The sequence below is a fragment of the Nerophis lumbriciformis genome, linkage group LG20 (assembly GCF_033978685.3).
Source record: "Nerophis lumbriciformis linkage group LG20, RoL_Nlum_v2.1, whole genome shotgun sequence".
Classification (NCBI taxonomy): domain Eukaryota; kingdom Metazoa; phylum Chordata; class Actinopteri; order Syngnathiformes; family Syngnathidae; genus Nerophis; species Nerophis lumbriciformis.
In genome coordinates, this window is record NC_084567.2 from 26667080 (window position 1) to 26694572 (window position 27493).

The window sequence follows — 27493 nt, forward strand, 5'->3', positions numbered from 1 at the left end:
ACAAAGTCATGTTTATTTTGATTGTTACATTTTGAAGTACATTTGTGCAGGTGGGTGCGAATGTACCCATTACCAGAGCTGTACACATATATGTTATACCTTTACTTTATACCTGCATTATCTTTGTTACTGAGCTACTATGTGGAACAATTTCCCCTGTGGATCATTAAAGTTTGTGCAAGTCTAAGTTAGATTATATATATACATTTAAAAACCTGACAAAATGCATATTGTTTTTAAACATTAACAATGTATTAGGCACATATATTAGTTGTTTATATATATACATAAAATGTAAAAGAATAAAATTGGGAAATGAATTACCTCTTTTATTGAGCCGAGTCAAAAGAGTCGGTTCCCTAAAAACAGCGGAACTTCCTGTCGCTCCAACGAAGTGAAGAGGAGAGCCTATGGAAACATTAGGGCCGCATCTTGCTCATTTGGAGTAATAGGAATTATTATTTTTCTCCACATTGTGGCGCGCTCTACCTTCCACGTTTTTCACCCGATTCAAACCGTTCCAATTTCAAACTGTTCAGCCTATTCGGGGATTGCGGGCTTTCCCTTGACAAATTCCAAAAGTTCCCAGATTTCCCAGAATTCCAGGTTTTCCGGGACATTTTCCCCATTCAAAATGAATTGGCCTTTTTTCAAACTTCCACCATTTCCACATTTTTCAACCGATTCAAACCATTGTACCTTTAACACATTCCACCATCCTGGAGATTTAAACTACTATTTTTCCACGTTCCAAAAAATTCCAGGATTTTCCAGAATTCTTGGTTTTCCAAAGCCCTATTTCCACCCTTTTTTCTGGCGATTACTCCTTCCACATTTTTCAACGCATTTCAACCGTTCTACCATCAAAACCTTCCTCTTAATCAGAACAAAAAATCAAGTTGTTTTTGAACTGGAAAATTTCACGGTTTTCCTGAAATTCCAGGAATTCCGTAATACCATGTCTCAATTCAACAGGTTACTACTTCAACATTTCTCGACCGATTTGAAAAATTCCAACACCAACCATTTCAACTCCTTCAGACCATTCAAGTTTGGGGTTTTTTTACCTTTTTTTTTTTAATTCCAGATTTTCCCGAAATTTACTTATACCTACTTCAACATTTCTTGACCGATTTAAACAATTCTAACACTAACCAATTCTGCTCATTTACAACATTCATGCTCCTAATCTTTTACCAAAAAAATCCCGCTTTTCCCAAAATTTCCAGGAAGTTCCCATGGAAATAAATGGGACATTTTTCCAAGTTACACAATTCCCACATTTTTCAACCTATTCAAACCATTCCACCTTTAACACATTCCACCATCCTGGAAATTTAAACTACTATTTTTCCACGTTCAAAGAAATTCCAGGATTTTCCAGAATTATTGGTTTTCCAAGGCCCCTTTTCCACCTTTTTTTCTGGCGACTACTCCTTCCACATTTTTCAACGCATTTCAACCGTTCTACCATCAAAACCTTCCTCTTAATCAGAACAAAAAATCAAGTTGTTTTTGAACTGGAAAATTTCACGGTTTTCCTGAAATTCCAGGAATTCCGTAATACCATGTCTCAATTCAACAGGTTACTACTTCAACATTTCTCGACCGATTTGAAAAATTCCAACACCAACCATTTCAACTCCTTCAGACCATTCAAGTTTGGGGTTTTTTTACCTTTTTTTTTTTAATTCCAGATTTTCCCGAAATTTACTTATACCTACTTCAACATTTCTTGACCGATTTAAACAATTCTAACACTAACCAATTCTGCTCATTTACAACATTCATGCTCCTAATCTTTTACCAAAAAAATCCCGCTTTTCCCAAAATTTCCAGGAAGTTCCCATGGAAATAAATGGGACATTTTTCCAAGTTACACAATTCCCACATTTTTCAACCTATTCAAACCATTCCACCTTTAACACATTCCACCATCCTGGAAATTTAAACTACTATTTTTCCACGTTCAAAGAAATTCCAGGATTTTCCAGAATTATTGGTTTTCCAAGGCCCCTTTTCCACCTTTTTTTCTGGCGACTACTCCTTCCACATTTTTCAACGCATTTCAACCGTTCTACCATCAAAACCTTCCTCTTAATCAGAACAAAAAATCAAGTTGTTTTTGAACTGGAAAATTTCACGGTTTTCCTGAAATTCCAGGAATTCCGTAATACCATGTCTCAATTCAACAGGTTACTACTTCAACATTTCTCGACCGATTTGAAAAATTCCAACACCAACCATTTCAACTCCTTCAGACCATTCAAGTTTGGGTTTTTTTTACCTTTTTTTTTTTAATTCCAGATTTTCCCGAAATTTACTTATACCTACTTCAACATTTCTTGACCGATTTAAACAATTCTAACACTAACCAATTCTGCTCATTTACAACATTCATGCTCCTAATCTTTTACCAAAAAAATCCCGCTTTTCCCAAAATTTCCAGGAAGTTCCCATGGAAATAAATGGGACATTTTTCCAAGTTACACAATTCCCACATTTTTCAACCTATTCAAACCATTCCACCTTTAACACATTCCACCATCCTGGAAATTTAAACTACTATTTTTCCACGTTCAAAGAAATTCCAGGATTTTCCAGAATTATTGGTTTTCCAAGGCCCCTTTTCCACCTTTTTTTCTGGCGACTACTCCTTCCACATTTTTCAACGCATTTCAACCATTCTACCATCAAAACCTTCTTCTTAACCAGAACAAAAAATTAAGTTGTTTTCGAACTGGAAAATTTCACGGTTTTCCTGAAATTCCAGGAATTCCGTAATACCATGTCTCAATTCAACAGGTTACTACTTCAACATTTCTCGACCGATTTGAATAATTCCAACACCAACCATTTCAACTCCTTCAGACCATTCAAGTTTTTTTTATTCCAGATATTCCCGAAATTCACTAATACCATTTACTACTTCAACATTTCTTGCACGATTTAAACAATTGTAACACCAACCAATTCTGCTCAATTACAACATTCATGCTCCTAATCTTTTACCAAAAAAATCCCGCTTTTCCCAAAATTTCCAGGAAGTTCCCATTGGAATAAATGGGACATTTTTTCCAAGTTGGACAATTCCCACATTTTTCAACCTATTCAAACCATTCCAACATCAACACATTCCTCTTATTCTGGACATTCAAACTAACACTTTCCCAAGTTCCAAACCAAATTCCGGTTTTCCTGGAAATTCAAAGACTTCAACATTCAAACTATTCTTACATTCATACTACATTCTGTCAGCATTTCAGTTCAACTTCAGCATTGGAGCATTCATACGCAAATCCTTCAGGAATTGCCTCATCTAGTTTTATTTGAAGCTCCTTCCCCAACCCTTGACCAAAAAAAAATCACACGCAAGCAAAGCGGTCATTTTGACAATAGTTTTCCTCACAAAATAAACCATAATAATATGTTGAAATGTAGATTTAAACATACTCCAGCTATGAACTTACAATATAACATGCTTTTATTTTGTTAATATATAATTTTGCGGCCGTATATGATGCACTCCGCGCAATAAATGTGAACAAAAATTATTTTTCCATCCTCATTGGCTTTGGACCAACAATTACAGAGAAATTGTGACTTTTTTTTTTCAGCATGTGAGCTGTGGTGACTGCCTCCAGGTAATTGTGTAGATGTGTAGATGGTGAAATCCCTAAATTCCTTGCAATAGTTCGCTGAGAAATGTTGTTTTTAAACTGTTGGACAATTTGCTCACGCATTTGTTGACAAAGTGGTGACCCTCGCCCCATCCTTGTTTGTGAATGACTGAGCATTTCATGGAAGCTGCTTTTATACCCAATCATGGCACCCACCTGTTCCCAATAAGCCTGTTCACCAGTGGGATGTTCCAAATAAGTGTTTGATGAGCATTCCTCAACTTTCTCAGTCTTTTTTGCCATTTGTGCCAGCTTTTTTGAAACATGTTGCAGGCCTCAAATTCCAAATGAGCTAATATTTGCAAAAAATAAAGTTTTCCAGTTCAAACATTAAATATATTGTCTTTGCAGTCTATTCAATTGAATATAAGTTGAAAAGGATTAGCAAATCATTGTATTCTGTTTGTATTTACGATTTACACAACGTGCCAACTTCACTGGTTTTGAGTTTTGTATTTATTCATTTCAAATGTTTTGTTGTATTTGACATGTTGTAGCTGTATGTAGAAATGACACCTCTGAAGTGTCAGCTGGTTGCAGCAGCTCTTTTAATGACTTTTATGTCCTTTGAGGTTTCCTTCTTGGTTTCATTTAATTTTTTGTGTGGACGTTTTGAATTTGCACTGCAACCACATAATTTCCTCATTGTAGGATGAATAAAATAAAAACAAAAATATAATATATGTAAATATTACATATGTTATATTTTATATTGCTATTATGGTATATTTTTAGTCTACTTTATACCTTTTGTTTTTGCCCTCTTTGTGCATTATCCTTTCCATCCTTTGTAACTGAGCTACTGTGTGAAACAATTTCCCTTGTGGATCAATAAAGTTGGTCTAAGTCTAAAATCTGCTTCTATCCTGTCGATATCGGTCAATTTTACTCACAGATGATTGATTTCGGAATAAAACCTTGATCGAACATTCCTGGTGTGAAAACTTAGCGTGTGTGGAGTATTTAAAAAAAAAAAAAAAAAAAAAAAATGCGTATAACATTCATAAAAATAAATTGGATAAGTAGAAGCAGCACTGTATGACATAAAACACGAGTTTCTGTGGGTCCTCACTGTCATTAAGGTTTCACTTTTCTTTTCCTTTTAACGTCCCGCCTACTACTATTTGTAAAGATTTTCAAATTATGATACAAAAATCATTGTTAATATCATCTACAAAACCCAAAACCAGTGAAGTTGGCACGTTGTGTAAATTGTAAATAAAAACAGAATACAATGATTTGCAAATCCTTTTCAACCTATATTCAATTGAATAGACTGCAAAGACAAGATACTTAACGTTCGTACTGGAAAACTTTGATATTTTTTGCAAATATTAGTTCATTTGGAATTTGATGCCTGCAACATGTTCCAAAAAAGCTGGCACAAGTGGCAAAAAAGACTGAGAAAGTTGAGGAATGCTCATCAAACACTTATTTGGAACATCCCACAGGTGAACAGGCTATTGGGAACAGGTGGGTGCCATGATTGGGTATAAAAGCAGCTTCCATGAAATGCTCAGTCATTCAAAAACAAGGATGGGGCGAGGGTCACCACTTTGTGACCAAATGCAAATTGTCCAACAGTTTAAGAACAACATTTCTCAGCGAGCTATTGCAAGGAATTTAGGGATTTCACCATCTACGCTCCGTAATATCATCAAAAGGTTCAGAGAATCTGGAGAAATCACTGCACAAAAGCGATAATATTACGGACCTTCGATCACTCAGGCGGTACTGCATCAAAAACCAACATCAGTGTGTAAAGGATATCACCACATGGGCTCAGGAACACTTCAGAAAACCAATGTCAGTAACCGCAGTTCGTCGCTACATCTGTAAGTGCAAGTTAAAACTCTATTATGTAAAGCGAAAACCATTTATCAACAACACCCAGAAACGCTGCCGGCTTTGCTGAGCCCGAGCTCATCTAAGATGGACTGATACAAATTGGAAAAGTGTTCTGTGGTCTGACGAGTCCACATTTCAAATTGTTTTTGGAAACTGTGGACGTCGTGTCCTCTGGAACGAAGGGGAAAATAACCATGGGGGTGTATTAATGCCCAAGGCATGGGTAACTTACACATCTGTGAAGGCACCATTAATGCTGAAAGGTACATACAGGTTTTGGAGCAACATATGTTGCCATCCAAGCAACATCTTTTTCATGGACACCCCTGCTTATTTCAGCAAGACAATGCCAAGCCACATTCTCCTCACTTCCCAAACGTTTACTAAGTGTTGTTAAAAGGAAAGGCCATGTAACACAGTGGTAAAAATGCCCCTGTGCCAACTTGTTTTGCTATGTGTTGCTGATTATTTGCAAAAAAATATTAAGTTTCTCAGTTCGAACATTAAATATGTCGTCTTTGCAGTCTATTCAATTGAATATAAGTTGAAAAGGATTTGCAAATCATTGTATTCTGTTTTTATTTACGATTCACACAACGTGCCAACTTCACTGGTTTTGGGTTTTGTATGATCAGGCTAATAATTAGGAGGAGTTGGTGCCACAAAAGAGGAAAATTTCCTTTTACATTTTATTGTCTTCCTTTTGGCAACACAGAAACAAAGTCAGTCTTTGGCACTTAATACTCTCAACAAACATGCTACTTATAAACATTAACATCTCTGCATTACTTGAACTTAAATCTTCAGAGTGCACATCATAATACATGAATCACACTTACAGACCACCTGCTGTGAAACAGACAAAACATGGCCACAGGGCCAAGGGACCAGGAAACAGGGTAAAACAGGATAGACCCGAGGTCTTCAACAGGTGAGTCATGACATTTTTTTAAATGCATATTTTTTAAAATTCCTCCTTGCAATTTTCCCACAGATTGAAATGTCTTTAAACATTAACATGTGTGCAACACATTGTGGTGCGGTTTAGAACAGGCAAGTGGCATGGCCACCCGACTCAATGTAACGTGCATGAATCATTTCCATCGTATTCACGTTAGCATTTAAAATCGCTAGCGATTAGCGCTCTTGTTGCCAGCTACAGTAGCTACTAGCTAACAATTAATGTGCTAGTTGCCAAGTAGCGAATAGCAGCGATTAGCACGCTAGTTGCCAGCTAGGGATTAGCTGTATTATTTGAGTTTTTTTAGTATTGCACAATTTACCTTTAGGACCAGTTTGATTTACAGTCGTGCTCATAGACTGGGAGAATTTATGATTTCTTGGCCATTCTTCAGAGAATATGAATAAGGCAAAAACCTTTCTTCCACTCATGCTTAATGGTTGTGTGAAGCTATTTATTGGCAAACAACTGTGTTTATTCTTTTTAAATCAAAATGACAAAATAAAGTACCCAAATGACCCTGATCAAAAGTTTACATATCCCAGTGACTTTGATCTGATAACATGCACAAAAGATGACACAAACAGGTTTGAATGGCTAATCAAGGTTCCAATCATCACCTGTGACACGTTTGTTTGTAATTAATGTGTGTGTATAAAAGGTCAGTGAGTTTCTGACAGACCATTGCATCTTTCATCCAGTGCTGCACAGATGTTTCTGGATTCTGAGTCATGGAGAAGGCAAAAGAATTGTCAAAGGGTCTGCGAGAAAAGGTAATTGGACTGCATAAAACAGGAAAGGGGTATAAAAAGATATCCAAGGAATTGAGAATGCCAATCAGCAGTGTTCAAACGCTGATTAAGAAGTGGAAAATGAGGGATTCAGGTAGACCAGCAAAGATTTGCCAGGAAAATTGTTCTAGATGCAAATAAAAATCCACAAATAACTTCAGCTGAAATACAGGACTCTCTGAAAATTGTGGTGTGGCTGTTTCAAGATGCACAAAAAGGAGGCACTTGAAGAAAAATGGGCTGCATGGTCGAGTCGTCAAAAGAAAGCCATTTCTGCGCGAATGTCCCAAAGTATCCCGCTTACATTACGCCAAAAAGCACAGAGACAAGCCTCAAAACTTCTGGAACAAAGTAATTTGGAGTGATGAGACCAACATTGAACTTTTTGGCCACTTTTTGTGTTATCATTCATATTCTCTGAAGAATGGCCAAGAAATCATAAATTCTCCCAGGTTATGTAAACTTACATTTTTTACAGTGTATAAAAGTAGGAGGTTCCTGCTCTCTTTTAGCTTGAGGGTCCCTAGCCTGGAAAATACTGAAGACCCCTGGCATAAACAAACATGTTGGCCCAATATGCACGTCTGTGCGTGTGTTGATATGTACGTTTGCTTTCATGTGGCTAATCCCACAAAATCTAACATATTTTCCACTTTTACTGCAACATAAATAGTTCTTTCATAGAAGTTAACACTCCCCCCAACATTTTTTTTTTAGCTTAAAAATATGTTAACTGAAATTATTCCCACCTTTTTTCTTTTTTTTTTAACAAAAAACTATTTTTTGCAATGGACATAAAAAGAGCACATGGATACGAGCATTTGATGCAAGGGCTTCTGGGAGCTCGCCATTCACTTAATTGTTTGAAGTAGGGAAGGGATTCATAGAGCCCCATTCCTGGTTGAACATTTTGCCATGCGGTGTGCGGAAACTAATGAAAAGCGCCACTCTGCATAGCAACTGACGCTGTGGTCAAAGTTGGCATTGCCACAACAACACATGATAAGATATTTACCACTCTACTGCCATCTGGTCGCTAAAGTGGATAGTGCACTCCCCCCCAAAATCGTCACGTTTCATGTGTCAGGTAAACCCCTGATGATGGTGCCGTATGAATCCCCCTTCTACTGTATATTTTGACTACACAAAATTTTGCAACAATACAACACTACACAAATGGAACTAGGCGGTGCCGTAAAAAACATCATTCCTTTGACCACAATTGGTTCAATCTAGAATCTTTTCTTACACAATAAGTCAAATGTTCATGCTCATGGTATTAACAGCACAAAACACAACATATATATTCACATGTTCTAAACGTACAAAAAAAGTGTTGTTCTTAAACTTTACACACTTGTTTCATTTTCATTGTGCTTCGATTCCTCAAATTGCAACTGCGGTGATCTCAGAATCACAGAACATATATTGTGGAGAAGAAGAAAAAAGGCGCTTACTGAGCATATTACTACTCTTGGAGGGACCTGCCCAAAAGGTTTTTCTTCCAAAAAAAAAAACAAACAAAAAAAAACTTGGATTTGAAGCTGTTAGGAAGTTTTTCACAGAGCCTCAGATGGGGGCGACTCATTTAAATGTATCGTATTCTTCTTTGAGTTAAGGATAGGTTGGGCAAAACAAATGTAAACATGAAAATTAAACTGTATTACGATATTGACCTGAATATAAGACAAGAATGTAAGCATATTTTTTTTTACATAGAAAATCTGGAAAAAGAGAGGTCATCTTATATTGTTCGTGTAGTTGTATATATATTCGCCACATCATGCTTCAAATATCGCGGTTTTATTTATGATTATTGTTTTTAAGTCATATTGTTGGTTTAAAGCGTGGGTCGGCAACGCGCGGCTCTCGAGCCACAAGCGTCTCTTTAGCGCCGCCCTGGTGGCTCCCTGGAGCTTTTTCAAAAATGTACGAAAATGGAAGAAAAAAAAAAGTTTGGTTTTAATATGGTTTCTGTAGGAGGACAAAAATGACACAAACCTTCCTAATAGTTAGAAATCCCACTGTTTACATTAAACATGCTTCACTTATTTGTCCCGTGCCGTTTTGTCCTAATTTCGGAAGTCCTTGAACACACCGTAGTTTGTTAACATGTACAACTTTCCTTGATGCTGCCACAAAAAGACGTGTTTTATGCCACTCCTCCTTTGTCTCTATTTGTCCATCAAACATTTTATGTTGTGTGTGAATCCACAAAGGTGAGCTTTGTTGATGTTATTGACTTGTGTGGAGTGCTAATCAGGCATATTTAGTCACTGCATGACTGCAAGCTAATCGATGCTAGCTGTATGTATATAATACATCATTGTTCCTCGTATTTTAGGTATATTTGAGGTCATTTTATTTGTGGTTTCCGTTTCCTTCAACTTGGACACACACATCTTTACCTTTGGCCATTCTAAGCCAGTCATTTCCAGGAGGTATCACACCCTCTGAAAAGCCTACGTTTTAGTAATGTTTTCCAATGTTGTAAAAATGTGTAGTATAAATATTACATTTCAACATATCTGTCAACGAAGATTTGCGTCAGCCTGCGACACATAGTCATTTTGATAGTAGGCTAATATAGCTAATATAGACACTAACATCATGTGTTGCCTTCATTATAACACTTATATAAGGCTTTACATTTTTTTGTGGCTCCAGACAGATTTTTCTTTTGTATTTTTGGTCCAATATGGCTCTTTCAACATTTTGGGTTGTCGACCCCTGGTCTAAAGTAAGTGTAAATTAAGTCTCACATGTATTGCAGTGCTGTATTTGTCTTATTTGACATTATTACATTGTGGCGATCGATGAAGATATTCCCCAATCGGCCTTCCATATTCGGGTTAAGGGTGGACAATGTGAACGACAACACGGCAGCTAATCTTGGCGCTATCTTCACAGTGACAATCAAGTTGACCAACTTTTGACAAAACAACTTGTTGATAAACTACATCTACAACTAATGCCTCAAAAATAACATCTGTGCATTGTGAGACTTTGATGTTAAAAGACGAGACAGAGCAGCACTCAATTCTTACAAGACTGTTATCTATCAGCAGCTGTACAGGCAATGCTGATATCTACTAGGGATGGGTACTGAATTGGGTACTTTATAGGTACTGACTCTATTCCATCGGTACTACCTGGCATCGATTGACATCAAATCAAACAAATTCATATTTGTTGCACATAACGTCACGTCCGCTTGCAGACTCAAGCGTTTTGGCGGGGAAATAAGCAACATGAGCTGACAAACTCTAGGTAATGTTGCCTGCTAAAAAGCACTCAAAAGTAAGACATGACATAGCTAAAATTATGTACACAGCAAACTATAACCTGCTACCCAAGAATGTACAACAACTTTTCTTAACAAAAGAGGAGAAATATAACCTTAGAGGAAAATCTAATTTAAAACATTCGTATGCACGTACAACACTAAAAACCTTTAGCATATCCTTATGTGGAATTAAACTATGGAATGGATTAAGCAAAGAAATCAAACATAGCACTAATATGATTCAGTTTAAGAGACTGTTCAAACTACAACTTTTATTGAGATAAACATTATTTATGTATTTAATATTTGTTTACTTACAATGGTATATTATTTATTTATTCACTGTTCTGTTACAGAGAACAAGGAAATGGGATACAATTGCTATGGTATGAAAAGGGGTAGGATTAAATAAACTCTGCTTCTTCCTACTCCTTTTCGGACGTGCCGTAATGAAACAACTGGAAATATGTGATGCATTACATTGTTATCGTACGCATGTTCGAAATAAACTGAAACTGAACTGACTTTTGAAAATGTGCTAGTTCAATGCTAATTAACATTGAAAATGCTATACGACATGCTACTGATTAGCATTAGCAATTGTACATGGTGATTTCAACACCTGCTAATTTGATGATCAAAACTTCAACTAAGATGCATGTTACGATCAAACAGTTGGTGTGGAATAAGTACAATACTTATGGTATAAACACTTTGTAGGACTCAACAAAAGAAAAAACTGGCACATTTCTGGCACCAGCCGCTAGACTCGATCTGACCAATTGAGCATGAACTGATGAATTTCTAAGACAAACCAAACAGTCCAGTTCTGATCGATTGAATGCCCTGAGATGACAATGACCTGGATGAATGAGAACATTCATAGACACTTAATGGTAAAGACTATATCCTAACTAACCGATACACTACTGCCATCTAACATCTTGGAATTGTAACTGCATGCAAAGTCTACAACATAGTTACTTGCAAATGAGACTTATCCAAGAAAACAAGATCTAACAACTGGACAGCACAGTTATCATTAACAGCCAATTCTTAAATTAAAAAACACGGTAACACTTTAGTATGGGGAACACATATTTACCATTAATTAGCTGCTTATTAACATGCAAATTAGTTCCAAATTGGCTCTTAATTAGTCATTAGTAAGTACTTATTAATGCCTTATTCTGCATGGCCTTATTATCCAACCAGTAAGCCATTAACTAAGAGGTAACTACCGGTAACCCTAACCGCTTATTAGTAGCCCTAACCCTAACCACTAGTGTTCAAATAACTCTGAATTAAGTCTTTGTTACTTTAATAAGCAACTAATTAATGGTGAATATGTTCCCCATACTAAAGTGTTACCAAAAACACTTATTTTTAACACAAAAATACCGAAAATTTGCACCAGTACTAATTTCCCAGGTCCCGGGAATTAGAACCGTATCGGTTCAAACGTGAAAAGTACCCATCCCTAATTTCTGCATGTTTTATTTTGCTGGCAAGTTTGTTTGGTGCGCATCACGGTTTAGTTAGATTGTGTTCAAACTTGACAAGACTGGCACCAGAATGCACACTAGAGTTAATCATAACCGAACCAAACATGACAATGAATTGATTAACGTGGACCCCGACTTAAACAAGTTGAAAAACTTATTCGGGTGTTACCATTTAGTGGTCAATTGTACGGAATATGTACTGTACTGTGCAATCTACTAATAAAAGTCTCAATCAATCAATCAATCAAAACAAGCGTTAACGCATCCTTGGCGTGTAGGAGTTTTGACGGCATTTTTTTTCGATAACGTTGATCAATGAAACAGTAACTGTTGAGCAGCGAAGCAATGTGATTCATAAAATATGATAAATGGTTTTAACGGAACGATTTTAATCACGACTTTAATATAAAGCAGGACTGTCAAAGTTTGCGATTAATCACAAAATATGATCGCATTTATGTGTAAATGCAGAATAATCACGCAATGTATCTTTAAATGTTCCTGTATGACATTTTTGACAAACTACATTTGTGTCAAAATAATATATAAGTACAAATAAAATAAATTATTAACTGTAATTAATTGTGAATAATCACAATTAAATAGTGTAGTGCATTTTCTACCGCTTGTCCCTCTCAGGGTCGTGGGGTAATTAAGCCAATTTTTTTTTTTTACATTACTATTCGACAGCACTAAAACAAATTATTTTTCCAGGTCTTGTAAAGGAAAGGGTTATCTTATATTCAAGTCAATACATTAGTTTGCACGTGGTAGAAAAATATCATCGACATTATCCAATACATTATACATACAAATACAAAGATTTCAGATCCGCCTCCCAAAGCAGATGACCGATTGTTGGCAAGGAGGATATTTCTGAAAACAAAAAAAAGTGATACAAAGTTGAAGTGGAAATGCAACATCACTTAAAAATAGGAGCCTATTTCTAACGATCACATCAGATAGACATTTATATACATCGTGTACACAGTAATAAATAGTATAAACATTTAAAATATGTTATAATCTACATCGATTAACTACTCTATATTCTAACCAGTTGCCATATTTTAGTGCATTTTGACCAATTTAAGTGTTAATGCAATATTTGTATTAATATCCAAATCCGCCAGAACTCAGATACTTTCCTTTTTTTAATTTTGATTGACATTTATGAGTTCTAGTTAAAGGGGCCATATGCAGAAATTTCATGTCAAGTCATCATTAAATGGCCCTGATATGTCAAAAGGCATTAATAAATCATGTTCTTTTCGAATACCTCTATAACTGATAACAGTAGTTCAGCCGGGATATGCTCATTTCAAAAATATATTTACAGCCCCGAAATCTTATTGTTTTCATTTCGATGCCCCGCCCTCCACCGTTTGACCAATTAGAAAGTCCGTGAGTGTGTCACATCCAGGTTGCCAGTTACGCACCGCCCTCTTCTTCAAGCTACTGCCACTGGTAAAGTTACTAAACATGTCAGAACTTAATAAATCTAAAAGGCGTCGTTACGATTCTCAACTTATTCATGACAAAGCCAGGAACAAAACAAGGATTTCTATCGCGGATGCATTTGAAAGATGGAGACGATTGAAGGCGGAGAAGATTTTTTCATCTGATGCCAAACTTGCTAATTTCCTCCTTGATAGGTAAGTAAGGCATTTACGTTTTCTTATTACTTGTAATAAATGGAAATGGACATTTCATATGTAAACTATATTGTCCAATACAGTCTATGATCTTGTCTAACAAAGCTAGTATGTTTGTGCAGAATGCTTAGTGTGATGGTGCTCAGCTCCTAGTGTAATGCTTAGCATGCTGTGTCAATGACACATCGACATATAGGCTAACGGGGGAAATATATGCCCGTTAGCCTGTATGTCGATGTGGCATCCAACTGACAGGGCTAAATATATTTTCGACAAATAGAACCTATGTGCATATGGGTAGTGTCCGTGCCTATCCTCGTTCTCGATATTCTGATACGCTGAGGAAATGGGTTCCAACATTAGCACGGCTAATTGCTGTTTCTGGTACTGTATGTGCATCAGGCACATATGGGGTGGTATTTGCTTGGCACAATATAATGCATTACATGTAATGATTTTCTACTTTGTGTATTGACAAGGTAGTAGGCTATATGGTTTATGCCTAACATGGTTTTTGCGTAACGTGGGTTGGCTCATAGAATCGCACTCTGCACTGAAAGATGGTGATGTGCGTACATGGAAGAGAATGCAGTGCGTCAGGTTGGCTGCAACATGGAGTTATGCTGAACGAAATGCGGCGGTAATTTTACTGTTGGCCTTGACTTGCCGTCAAAGTAGGCCTATGCGATATATAATATATTGTATATTATTATACATAATATATTTCGATGGTGGTCCGTGCGGTCAAACTAGACCAGGGGTCGGCAACCTTTACCAGTCAAAGAGCCATTTTGACCAGTTTCACAAATTAAAGAAAACAATGTGAGCCACAAAAATCTTTTGAAATTTAAAATGAAATAACACTGCATACAAAGTTGTTTTTTTTTGCTTTGAGCTATGTATAAACCAAGGGTCTCAGACACGCGGCCCACACCTTAATATGAAAATGTAATGTTAGTGCGACCCACGGTTTTTATATGAACGGCGCTTGACAGTGTCATAATTGTCAATCCACCCGATTTTTCTGGCAGACTACAAATTTCAAGGCAACTGTTCTCTTGAACGTGCCGTGATGGTACAGCATTTAGCGCCCACTACAACCAGCGTGCCGGCCCAGCCACACATTGTATGGGGCTTCTGCTTGCTCACGTAAGTGACAGCAACCCATACTTGGTCAACAACCACACAGGTTATACACTGACGGTGGCGGTATAAAAAACTTAAACACTCTTACTAATAATGCGCCACACTGTGAACCCACACCAAACAAGAATCACAAACACATTTTGGGAGAACATCTGCACCGTAACACAACACAACAAATACCCAGAATCCCATGCAGCCCTTACTCTTCTGGGCTACATTATACACCCCCGCTACCAAACCCCGCCCACCTCAACCGACGCACAGAGGGGTGCGGGGGGGTGATGTGTGAGGGAGCAGGGTTGGGGTGGAGGCGGGGTTTGGTGGTAGCAGGGGTGTATAATGTAGCCCGGAAGAGTCAGAGCTGCATGGGATTCTGGGTATTTGTTCTGTTGTGTTAAGGTGCAGATGTTCTCCCGAAATGTGTTTGTCATTCTTGTTTGGTTTTGGTTCAAAGTGTGGCGCATTATTAGTAAGAGTGTTAAAGTTGTTTTATATGGCCACCGTCAGTGTAACCTGTGTGGCTGTTGACCAAATATGCCTTGCTGTCACTTACTGTGCAAACAGAAGATGTATATAACAAGAGGCTGGGCTGGCATGTTATTTATACTGATTGCTCCTGATGGGTGCTGGTTAGCGCCTTGCATGGCAGCTCCCTCCATCAGTGTGTGAATGGGTAAACGTGGAAGTAGTGTCAAAGCGCTTTGAGTACCTTGAAGGTAGAAAAGCGCTATACAAGTACAACCCATTATCATTATTAAAAGGGCGAAAATCTGAGAATATTAATCCCGGGAGTTTTCTGCGAGAGGAACTGAAATCCGGAAGTCTCCCGGGAAAATCGGGGGTGTAGGCAAGTATGCAGCTGAGCCGCATCAGAGTGATCAAAGAGCCGCATGCGGCTCCGGAGCCGCGGGTTGCCGACCCCTGCACTTTAGCAGGATAATACCAACTATCTGTCCCGACTCCCGACTAAAATATTGCTGCGTAACTTTGCAAATACATTTGGCTAATCGACATCAGTAAAATGTGGCATAATTACGTAGTAAACCATCTTGCAAGAAGCATAAACAAGAGAAACCTACAGCGTAGGACTCGTCGATTGCCATTTGAAGTTCCTTGAAGTAGGATTCGGATTCGTATCTGGCAACCTCAGTCATGGAGAGTGGGAAGGGACTACAGAATTTTGACAGTGATTGCACTGCCACATTACTACATATGGCTCCTTTAATAATTGGTCATCAAGGGCATGGTGAGAGTATTTTATATATGCATTATTTGTGCAATTTTGACCATATACAATACTTTTTTAAGCTTAAACAAAACACAAAAACTACTTATCTAGTAAAAAGTAGGCAGTTATGCTAAGGATGCTTTTCTGAAAAAAACATGCAATGAAGTCATATAAGTAATTCAACATTAACTCTGGAATAGTTTATAAGTAATGTTGACCAGTTTTGGTTGAACTGGTCATGTGCCTTCATTACTTTTGGGAGGAAATATGGCAAAAAAACATGACAAGTATTACTTACTTGTCAGCCTATAAATAAACAAATAAAATGCTACAAAAGGCTGCGGCATCTGAGTATGTGTGAAGATTTGTTTCTTTTTTTTGGTCCTGGGTAAAGACTTTAGTAGGCTTCCACTGAATGATCCCAAAAGAGGTTCTGTACATCCAGTATGGCTGCCATCTTCAAAATATGCTTCTGAAGAACACTGCTCTCCACTGTGTCCTGTTTCGGGAGCTCGGGGTAAGACTCAGGGAAGCTCTGAGAATCCTGCAAATACAGAAAGCATTGGTATAATTAGTATTTTAGTCAGCAACTCCAGCATGACACATTTAGCATGGTACAGCCCCCAGGAGGACAAGTATTAATAGCAATGCACATTGGACACACCTTAAAGGGGAACTGCACTTCATTAGGAACTTTGCCTCTCGTTCAAAATCATTATGAAAGACATGACGACAGATGGATTTAAAACATTTTTTTAATGCATTTTAACTTGTAAATAAAAGTCTGCTTACAATGGAGCCAATGGAAGCTCCTGTATTTCGCCCAAAAATCCAATAAACAACCATTCAAAAACCGTCAATATTACTCCATTTACATTTTGTGATTTGAATATTAATCAAGTATTAGGGATATTATTATAAGCGCTACTTCAGACGAACTATTTATAGCAGCGCCGTGATAATTTCCATATGTGCCTTTGTTTACATCATCGAGTGGTCTGCTGCTTTCTCGCTTCTTTGCTCCCGAGAATCTATTGTAGTCCATAAATCAGGCATCTCACCTGGACAGAAGACGTCTGAGTAGGTATTCCGACAAGTTGGTACACTTTGACAGCCATTTATGACCTGAAACTGGCAATGACGACAAGAAAAGACGCTTGGTCCCCACCCCTCATACCCCTCCCCAACCCTTTTCTTCGTAAGGATTATGAGAGCAAAGTTGGCATAGTACAAACCCCGTTTCCATATGAGTTGGGAAATTGTGTTAGATGTAAATATAAATGGAATACAATGATTTGCAAATCATTTCCACCCCATATTCAATTGAATATGCTACAAAGACAACATATTTGATGTTCAAACTGATACATTTTTTTTTTTTTTGCAAATTAACTTTAGAATTTGATGCCAGCAACACGTGACAAAGAAGTTGGGAAAGGTGGCAATAAATACTGATAAAGTTGAGGAATGCTCATCAAACACTTATTTGGAACATCCCACAGGTGAACAGGCAAATTGGTAAAAAGGTGGGTGCCATGATTGGGTATAAAAGTAGATTCCATGAAATGCTCAGTCATTCACAAACAAGGATTGTTTACCATATGAGTTGGGAAATTGTGTTAGATGTAAATATAAACGGAATACAATGATTTGCAAATACTTTTCAACCCATATTCAATTGAATGCACTACAAAGACAAGATATTTGATGTTCAAACTCATAAACTTTTTTTTTTTTTTGCAAATAATAATTAACTTAGAATTTCATGGCTTCAACACGTGCCAAAGTAGTTGGGAAAGGGCATGTTCACCACTGTGTTACATCACCTTTTCTTTTAACAACACTCCGTAAACGTTTGGGAACTGAGGAGACACATTTTTTAAGCTTCTCAGGTGGAATTCTTTCCCATTCTTGCTTGATGTACAGCTTAAGTTGTTCAACAGTCCGGGGGTCTCCGTTTTAGTATTTTAGGCTTCATAATGCGCCACACATTTTCAATGGGAGACAGGGCTGGACTACAGGCAGGCCAGTCTAGTACCCGCACTCTTTTACTATGAAGCCACGTTGATGTAACACGTGGCTTGGCATTGTCTTGCTGAAATAAGCAGGGGCGTCCATGGTAACGTTGCTTGGATGGCAACATATGTTGCTCCAAAACCTGTATGTACCTTTCAGCATTAATGGCGCCTTCACAGATGTGTAAGTTACCCATGTCTTGGGCACTAATACACCCCCATACCATCACAGATGCTGGCTTTTCAATTTTGAGCCTATAACAATCCGGATGGTTCTTTCCCTCTTTGGTCCGGAGTACACAACGTCCATAGTTTCCAAAAACAATTTGAAATGTGGACTCGTCAGACCACAGAACACTTTTCCACTTTGTATCAGTCCATCTTAGATGAGCTCAAGCCCAGCGAAGCCGACGGCGTTTCTGGGTGTTGTTGATAAATGGTTTTCGCCTTGCATAGGAGAGTTTTGACTTGCACTTACAGATGTAGCGACCAACTGTAGTTACTGACAGTGGGTTTCTGAAGTGTTCCTGAGCCCATGTGGTGATGTCGCTTGTTGATGCAGTACAGCCTGAGGGATCGAAGGTCACGGGCTTAGCTGCTTACGTGCAGTGATTTCTCCAGATTCTCTGAACCCTTTGATGATATTACGGACCGTAGATGGTGAAATCCCTAAATTCCTTGCAATATCTGGTTGAGAAAGGTTTTTCTTAAACTTTTCAACAATTTGCTCACGCATTTGTTGACAAAGTGGTGACCCTCGCCCCTTCCTTGTTTGTGAATGACTGAGCATTTCATGAAATCTACTTTTATACCCAATCATGGCACCCACCTGTTCCCAATTTGCCTGTTCACCTGTGGGATGTTCCAAATAAGTGTTTGATGAGCATTCCTCAACTTTATCAGTATTTATTGCTACATTTCCCAACTTCTTTGTCACGTGTTGCTGGCATCAAATTCTAAAGTTAATGATTATTTGCAAAAAAAAAACGTTTATCAGTTTGAACATCAAATATGTTGTCTTTGTAGCATATTCAACTGAATATGGGTTGAAAAAGATTTGCAAATCATTGTATTCCATTTATATTTACATCTAACACAATTTCCCAACTCATATGGAAACGGGGTTTGTACATATACACACATATATATACATATATATACATATATATATATATATATATATATATATATATATATATATATATATATATATATATATTCAATATTAATATTAAATATTCGTCTATAATCAGCAAAAAACAAAAAAACAAAAAAAAAAAGGATAGAATGGTTTTAGCTTGCATCTACAATCTCCGATAGAAGCAGTCCTGAAATGTGTTCACTTGTACAAAACTAATAACTGCCTGTTAACATCAAAATGTCCTCCAATAAGCACACATGGTTGGTCTTTTCCTGTATTTTAGTCAAATTAAAAGGTAAACATGGTAGAATATAGGCTACTAGGAGCTAGCAGCTACATAACAGCTAAGCACACAATAGCACACAAGCTAGATTTTCGTAATAAGTATCCTTAATTGAACCATACTGTAATCTAAAAAAGCATATTTGTCAATATAAACAAGTATTAAAATGTGATACTGTTGTTGCATATTACTTACACATACAAAGTTCCCAAGGCAGAAGTGCATTAGAAAATATCCAGTAACAAATGGACAAGCGGTAGAAAATGGATGGATGGATGGATGGAAACACGTTCATCATTCAACTTACTGTGTCATAAGTCTAACGTAATAAATTATTATGACCACTAGATGTCACAAAAATACAACTTACCATCCACCTTAAAGGGAAACTGTAATTTTTGGGGAATTTCGCCTATGGTTCACAATCATTATGTAAGACATGACGATGGGTGCATTTTCTTTTAATGCATTCTGACTTGTAAATAAATGTAAATAAAAGTCTGCTTACAACAGAGTCAATAGGAGGTCCATTATTTCGCCCATAAAACCCAATAAATAACCATTCAAAAAGAGCCAACAATACTTGATTTACATTTTGTGATATGTACATTAACCAAGTATTTGTGATATTGTTATTATATACACTGTATAATCAGTGTCAGAGCTTGGTCTGCATTGCCGGCAGTAAGTCGGACCTGTTTCCAGTGAGGGTTGGACTCCGCCAAGGCTGCCCTTTGTCACCGATTCTGTTCATAACCTTTATGGACAGAATTCTAGGCGCAGTCAGGGCGTTGAGGGTATCTGGTTTGGTGGCTGCAGGATTAGGTCTCTGCTATTGCAGATGATGTGGTCCTGATGGCTTACTCTGGACAAGATCTTCAGCTCTCACTGGATCGGTTCGCAGCCGAGTGTGAAGCGACTGGGATGGGAATCAGCACCTCCAAGTCCGAGTCCATGGTTCTCTCCCTGAAAAGGGTGGAGTGCCATCTCCGGGTTGGGGAGGAGGTCTTGCCCCAAGTGGAGGAGTTCAAGTACCTCGGAGTCTTGTTCACGAGTGGGGGAAGAGTGGATTGTGAGATCGACAGGCGGATCGGTGCGGCGTCTTCAGTAATGCGGACGCTGTATCGATCCGTTGTGGTGAAGAAGGAGCTGAGCCGGAAGGCAAAGCTCTCGATTTACCGGTCGATCTACGTTCCCATCCTCACCTATGGTCATGAGTTTTGGGTTATGATCGAAAGGACAAGATCACGGGTACAAGCGGTCGAAATGAGTTTCCTCTGCCGGGTGGCGGGGCTCTCCCTTAGAGATAGGGTGAGAAGATCTGTCATCCGGGGGGAGCTCAAAGTAAAGCCGCTGCTCCTCCACATCGAGAGGAGCCAGATGAGGTGGTTCGGGCATCTGGTCAGGATACCACCCGAACGCCTCCCTAGGAAGGTGTTTCGGGCACGTCCGACCGATAGGAGGCCACGGGGAAGACCCAGGACACGCTGGGAAGACTATCTCTCCCGGCTGGCCTGGGAACGCCTCGGGATCCCCCAGGAGGAGCTGGACGAAGTGGCTGGGGAGAGGGAAGTCTGGGCTTCCCTGTTTAAGCTGCTGCCCCCGCGACCCGACCTCGGATAAGCGGAAGAAGATGGATGGATGGATGGATGGGTTATTATAAGCGCTAACGCTGTGATCACGAGCCTGTGTACAATCTCGACACGATCGTCTGCCGTGGTGCTTCCTCGCTTCCTTGCTCCCTGGAAGTTTATAGTAGATCATAAATCACCTGGACAGAAGAAGTCTGAGGACATAATCCAACAAGTTGGTACACTTTGTGTTACGGCGCGTGCATACCATCATTCCCTACGCAGCAAGCGCCGCTGGGAGCGCCTCTGGACACGCCCCTGGACACGCCCCTGGACACGCCCCTGCTCGTTCCTCTCATGCCGCGGCCACGCGCCTGGACGGCTGCGGGAAATCTGCAATCAGCGCACCTGGATCTAATGAGGCTCGACACCATAAAGACCAGCGCATCCTGAGATCCAGCGCTAGAACGTAGTTCTCTGTTCCACAGTAAGCTATCGCGTCTCTGGCTCCTCTCCTTCGTTCTTGCTCTCCGTGTACCTTGTGCTCACCTGTCCTTGTCGTTTCCCTTGTCCCCTCAGAAAACCCCTCTTTGCCTTGGATTTGAGCTGTGCGCCTCACTTCCCACTGGATTCTGACTGCCTCCCTGGATAACACTTGTCCACAGCCATTTAGGACCCGAAAATGGCAAGAATGACACAAAAAGACGCTTGTTCCCCCCTTACCCCGCTACCCTGTTTCTTTGTGAGGATTATGATCATGCTTCATCTAAATGGGAATATATGAACATCCTATCAGTTGGCATCCTAATGACAGTGGATATTGTACAGTAGGTGATGTTTTATTATGTTTGTTGGCTCTCATAAAGTCTGCAGTGAATAATAATCAGTGATGGAGAAAAAAAAGCAACCGTCGTGATGCGTTTTTTTAATTGATGCGCCGCGTATGCTTTGAATGATCAAAATACATAAGTATGACATGTTATTATAAATGTGCCTGTTACTACGTGACATTACAGCATGTATATAAAACCTCAATGGAGGAGTTTTTTAAATTTTTTAAAGGGCTTTATAGGCGGAATAGAGCGCTTCCCATAGGCTCTATTGTAGGCGGACTTTTGATCGCATTTATTTCATATAGAATGCAACAAAAATAACATCCATCGTCATGTCTCTTATAATGATTGTAAACAATAGGAAACATTCCAAAAAAAGTGCAGTTCCCATTTAAATGCATAAATCTGTCATAAGGTTGTTGTTTTTCATACCTACCACTGTTTTTGATTGATTGATTGAGACTTGTATTAGTATATTGCACAGTGAAGTACATATTCCGTACAATTGACCACTAAATGGTAACACCCAAATAAGTTTTTCAACTCGTTTAAGTCGGGGTCCACGTTAATCAATTCATGGTAATCGGAGAACAGTGTTACCTAGGGGTGTAATGGTACACAAAAATTTCGGTTCGGTACGTACCTCGGTTTAGAGGTCACGGTTCGGTTCGTTTTCGGTACAGTAAGAAAACTACAAAATATACATTTTTTGGTTATTTATTTACCAAATTTGTAAACAATGGCATCACATACATTTCCACACAGGGTCCATTGCCATGGTTAATGTGGTCAACATATATAAAATAAAAACTAAATAAGATAAGGCTCAGAATGGTTTCTTAACAAAACCTTTCAACATATAAAGTGCTTTTTTTTGATTGATTGATTGAGTCTTTTATTAGTAGATTGCACAGCACAGTACATATTCCGTACAATTGACCACTAAATGATAACACCCCAATAAGTTTTTCAACTTATTTAAGTCGGAGTCCACGTCAATCAACATTAAACTGCCTCAAGTTGTTGCTCAGATTAAATAAAATTACAAAACTTTTCTTCTACATATAAAAAGTGCAACATCGGCCCTGGAGGAGTGTCTCCCCTGCGCTCCTCGACTACGGTCTGGGAGCCGGAAGCAGGAAAGGTGCAACACATGTTTGACGTGTTGTCAGAAGCAGCTGCTGAACAATGTCGGCAAACCTCCGTCCTCCATTGTTGTGTCACGCAGCCAAAGTGTTCCCAAACGGGAGATCTTAACGAGGCAGGAGGGTCTTCCAGCTCTGGCTTTTACATGTTGTCCTAGCCCGGTTGCTGCTAGCATGTGTACTCGTTCGGTACACCTCCGAACCAAACCGAAACCCCCGTACCGAAACGGTTCAATACAAATACACGTACCGCTACACTACTAGTGTTACCTCAAATTACGAGTACCATATCTTACAAGTAATTTAACATATGAGTTACGAGCATTTTCACTGTGGATTGAAGTAGTATTTGTCACAGGCTTTTGCCGTTTGAGCATTACAATTGTTTCACGTTGTTTCTGTTCATTTAAACAAGATGTAAACGTTAAGTTTTGATTAGACTAAAAAAAAACACCTTATAAACTCAACCTAGGACAGTAATATCCAGCAATGCTGTGACAGCCAGTAATATAATGTAGCGAACTTACCCGAAATACTTTGTGCAGTCTCAATGTAGCTGAACAAAACACAAAACGGATCAGCAGCAGTCGAAGAAATTCATCGCCAAAGAACTGCAAAAAGGCTTGATCTGTACAGACAACAAAACAACGGTGTTGAGTTACTCAGTCTACATAATTCTGACACTTAATGAAAATCAATTTTTAAAATACATTGTGGCCCGGCAACAAGTTATTTAATGTGACAGGCGATTTAGCAAAGTTTACCTACTAACGTTAGCTATCATAACAACCACAAGACTGCAAATTGTTAGTTGCTTCCCTTGGACTGTTATTGTTTTTTTCTCGAGCAGACAAGCAATTTTTATTCAATAGAATTAGCAACTGTGACAAATATAGACATTTAGAAATATAAAAGATATGTTCTGTTAAACCACTTATGGTAAAATAAGCTATCCAAGGTAATTCTTGTTATATTTTTTGTTTTGAAAAATTGAACTTTGTGCAAGTTGCAAACTCTTTAACTGATGCATTGACTCGCTTCCCATTTGTTCAACAACCCTCTCAATAGACACAATGACCTAACCTGTAACCTGCAAAAACTACTAAAATCTGGCTAACACTGTCCAATGCATTATTAAAAAGTCTAAGGACAGTTTGGTACTAATCTTACGTCATTAATACAAGATGCAACTCTGGACAGAAATAAAGGTTGTGACATTGCAGAAACGATTCCAGAGCGAATGTGTAACGTAATTAAGGCAAAATATCAGTGTGCAACCCAGTGTTAATTTGAGGGGTGGTGAAAATGACCCTTTCTTAGATGCGTCACATTTGGGACATGCATCTTTGTTGAATAAAAAGTAATTTTAAAAAGAAACAAAGGCTCTACCTTTGACTGCTGGCGTTTGTTGTTACATATTATGTCATTTACTGTTTTCGGACGTGTCCACACTCAGACTAGTCTCTCAAGACACTTGATTAATGTACCGGTACTTGTAAATCACCAAATGATTCCCGAGCGCGGTGCACGCTGCTGCTCACTGCTACCCTCACCTCCCAGGGGGTGAACATGGGGATGGGTCAAATGCAGAGGACAAATTTCGCCACACCTCGTGTGTGTGTGACAATCGTTGGGACTTTAACTTTAACTTTGTTAATTCCATGTTCACAGCTGTTATTCTTCTCTGTACAGTAACGGAGTTCCAGCTTTTCTTCTGTTAAAATACACTAAGCACGTATTCTACTGTTGTTTCGCTACATTGGGTTAAAGCTATCGTAGCGGTTAGCATGGTTTCTTGGCTTCTGGCTCAGGTTGGGGTGTTTGATTGATTGATTGAGAAGTTTATTGACATCTTAAAGAATTGAATCCATGTAATGCTTTAAAAAGGCAAATGGATGGCACAAAAAGCCAAAAGGCTTGTTTCTATTGTGGTCCATTTAAATATTCATCGCATTTGATACATTCAATAATAAAAGATATATAACCTGTAACATGTATATAAAAATGTGTATAAATTATGTACATATATACACAGTATACATGTCAGGTGATTTGAAAAACAATATATACAAAAAATGGGGGTGGGGGGTAATATACATGTTACATGCATAGCTTTTCCTCGTCCTGAAGAGATACTTTTTAAGAAATGTACTTTATTTGCCGGCATGGAGGCGAGCATTACAAATTTTAGGAGCAGCTTTGCACTGATTATGGACATACTTTAGCCGCTCTAGTTAGCCACCTCACATCGCATTGACAACGCTTCATTGCAGGTGTTATTGTGATCACATGGTCTGCATACTGGATCCGGACACTGATGAATAGAACGGAAAGGATAATCCATATTGGAGTGCTCGTATAAAAGATTTTAAATGCAGTCCGATAAAATCAAATACCGGGTTTATTGTTACGGCGCAAACACCTTCCGCCACTCACTCTGCTATGCGGGCGTCCACGCACTCACTCTTCAATCAACACACCTGACGCTGATGAGACCCCTGCCTTCATAAGCCATCGTGTCCTGCGTTCCAGTGCCAGAACGTAGCTACTTGTACCTGTACAGTAAGCCTTACACGTCTCTAGCTTCCTTGCTCATGTGCTTCCTCGCTCTTTGTGTTTCCCCTCCGTTGTGCTCATTGTGTCTTGTCCTGTGTCGCCATCCAGCAGCCCTTCCTCATCCCCTGGTTTCGAGCTGTGTGTCTCGTCTCCCCGGATCCTCTCTGGACTTCCTGCTGCCTTCCTGGATCTCGACTTCACGCCAGCCCCCGGACAACGACGCCTCGCTCCAGCCCCTGACCTCCTGCCTGTCCCTGGACCTCCGAGCCTGCCTTGCCCTTTCTGGACTTCCGCACCGATCTCAACACGCACCTTCAAAACCACCCGGTAACACTCCACATATAATCGCTACACATAGTCACACCGTATACATTTGATTAGTCACACACTTTGTTTATATATTTCAATAAACACGCTGCAAGCTAACGCCGTCCCTGCCTCCGTGCCGTCTCCTTCTCCCACTGTACCGTTACATTTTTGACTGATATCGAACCATTACTGGATCGGTACACCCCAACTTTATACAGTAGTTATACAGTGTCATTATTGCAGTTATTTTGAAACATACTCAACCTCTGCAAATAATATTTTAATATGTTCTCAATTTAGGTGATACAATACTAAGGTTAATGTGAAATTATGGACTTGTTGTTATATTCATCAAAAGTAGGTCTATTTTTTTGTTAAGAATTTTATTGTTGAAATGCTTTGCCGGTAGCCTAAATAAAGATTATTTTAATGAAACTTTAAATGTGTCTTATGCTTATATTTTAGTTGATTAAAAATAGTCATTAGTACTGTAACCTACTCAGTGGCATAGTGGTTAGAGTGTCCGCCCTGAGATCGGTAGGTTGTGAGTTCAAACCCAGGCCGAGTCATACCAAAGACTATAAAAATAGGACCCATTACCTCCCTGCTTGGCACTCAGCATCAAGGGTTGGAATTGGGGGTTAAATCACCAAACATTATTCCCGGGCGCGGCCACCGCTGCTGCCCCCTGTTCCCTCACCTCCCAGGGGGTGATCAAGGGTGATGGGTCAAATGCAGAGAATAATTTCACCACACATAGTGTGTGTGTGACAATCATTGGTACTTTAACTTTAACAGAAGCTTTTCTTTTTAAGAAAAAAAAACATTGCTTAAAAACTAAACTAGAATGTTTTACAAAAACCTAACACGCACAGGAAAAACATGCAAACTCCTCACATGCTCAATCAAATGCTGCCCATGATCAAATTACACAGTATAATGTTATTTATACACAATAATAAGCAACATTGATAAGATTGTGATGATAGCAATATTAAGATGAATACATTACCTATGGTTTGTGATCGTGTTATCATTTGCGCTATGTCATGGTCGACTTTATGAAGGAATTCTTGCGCGCTCTCCCAAAGTCCTCGTCTCACGCTGTTTAAGCCGCACACAGAGAAGAATGCCAAGAGTGGGCTGTAGAGGAAAAGGGTGAAGAGACTCCCACGCTGGGATTGATCTAAACAAGTAAGCAGTCAAACGTTTTGGATGAGATTTGTGAATCAGCATTTTGGATTTCAAGACAGAACTAGAATAGCCTAAAGAAATATTTGCTTTAAAAACTGAAGCAAAGTATCAATATTTTTGTGGGTCCATATAAAGTACACTGGTACCTCGGCTTACGACTGCTCTGCTTTACATATTGGTTGGGATATGAGATGTTTCGGCTAGGGATGCACTGTATGCGGTACCTTTCAATTCCGATCACGAAAGCTTTATTTATATTTGTTCCCTTGGCTGAGTATGTTCATACACAGTGTGGAGCCGCTCCCGTAATCCTCAATCCTCAATCTCATTACCCTGCGTAATGACA

General features: G+C 38.9%; 1 protein-coding gene across 3 annotated transcripts in view; it reads right to left on the reverse strand.

Moving 5' to 3' along the window:
• Positions 1-6203: 6203 nt before the first annotated feature.
• Positions 6204-27493, reverse strand: part of scai (suppressor of cancer cell invasion) — an 81243-nt gene continuing 59953 nt past the window's right edge. Inside the window, exons 15-18 of one of the 3 annotated variants that reach the window (XR_009817439.2) lie at positions 26966-27139; positions 23616-23716; positions 16399-16644; positions 6204-12947 (exon numbers count right to left, since the gene is read on the reverse strand). Coding sequence is in view for 2 of the 3 variants with exons in the window: in XM_061980717.2 (XP_061836701.1) it covers positions 16498-16644; positions 23616-23716; positions 26966-27139 (422 nt within the window). In the remaining variant the exon portion in view is untranslated. Of the gene's footprint in view, positions 12948-15650; positions 16645-23615; positions 23717-26965; positions 27140-27493 lie in introns of those variants that run through there. The other 2 variants (XM_061980717.2, XM_061980718.2) reach the window with 2 other exon arrangements.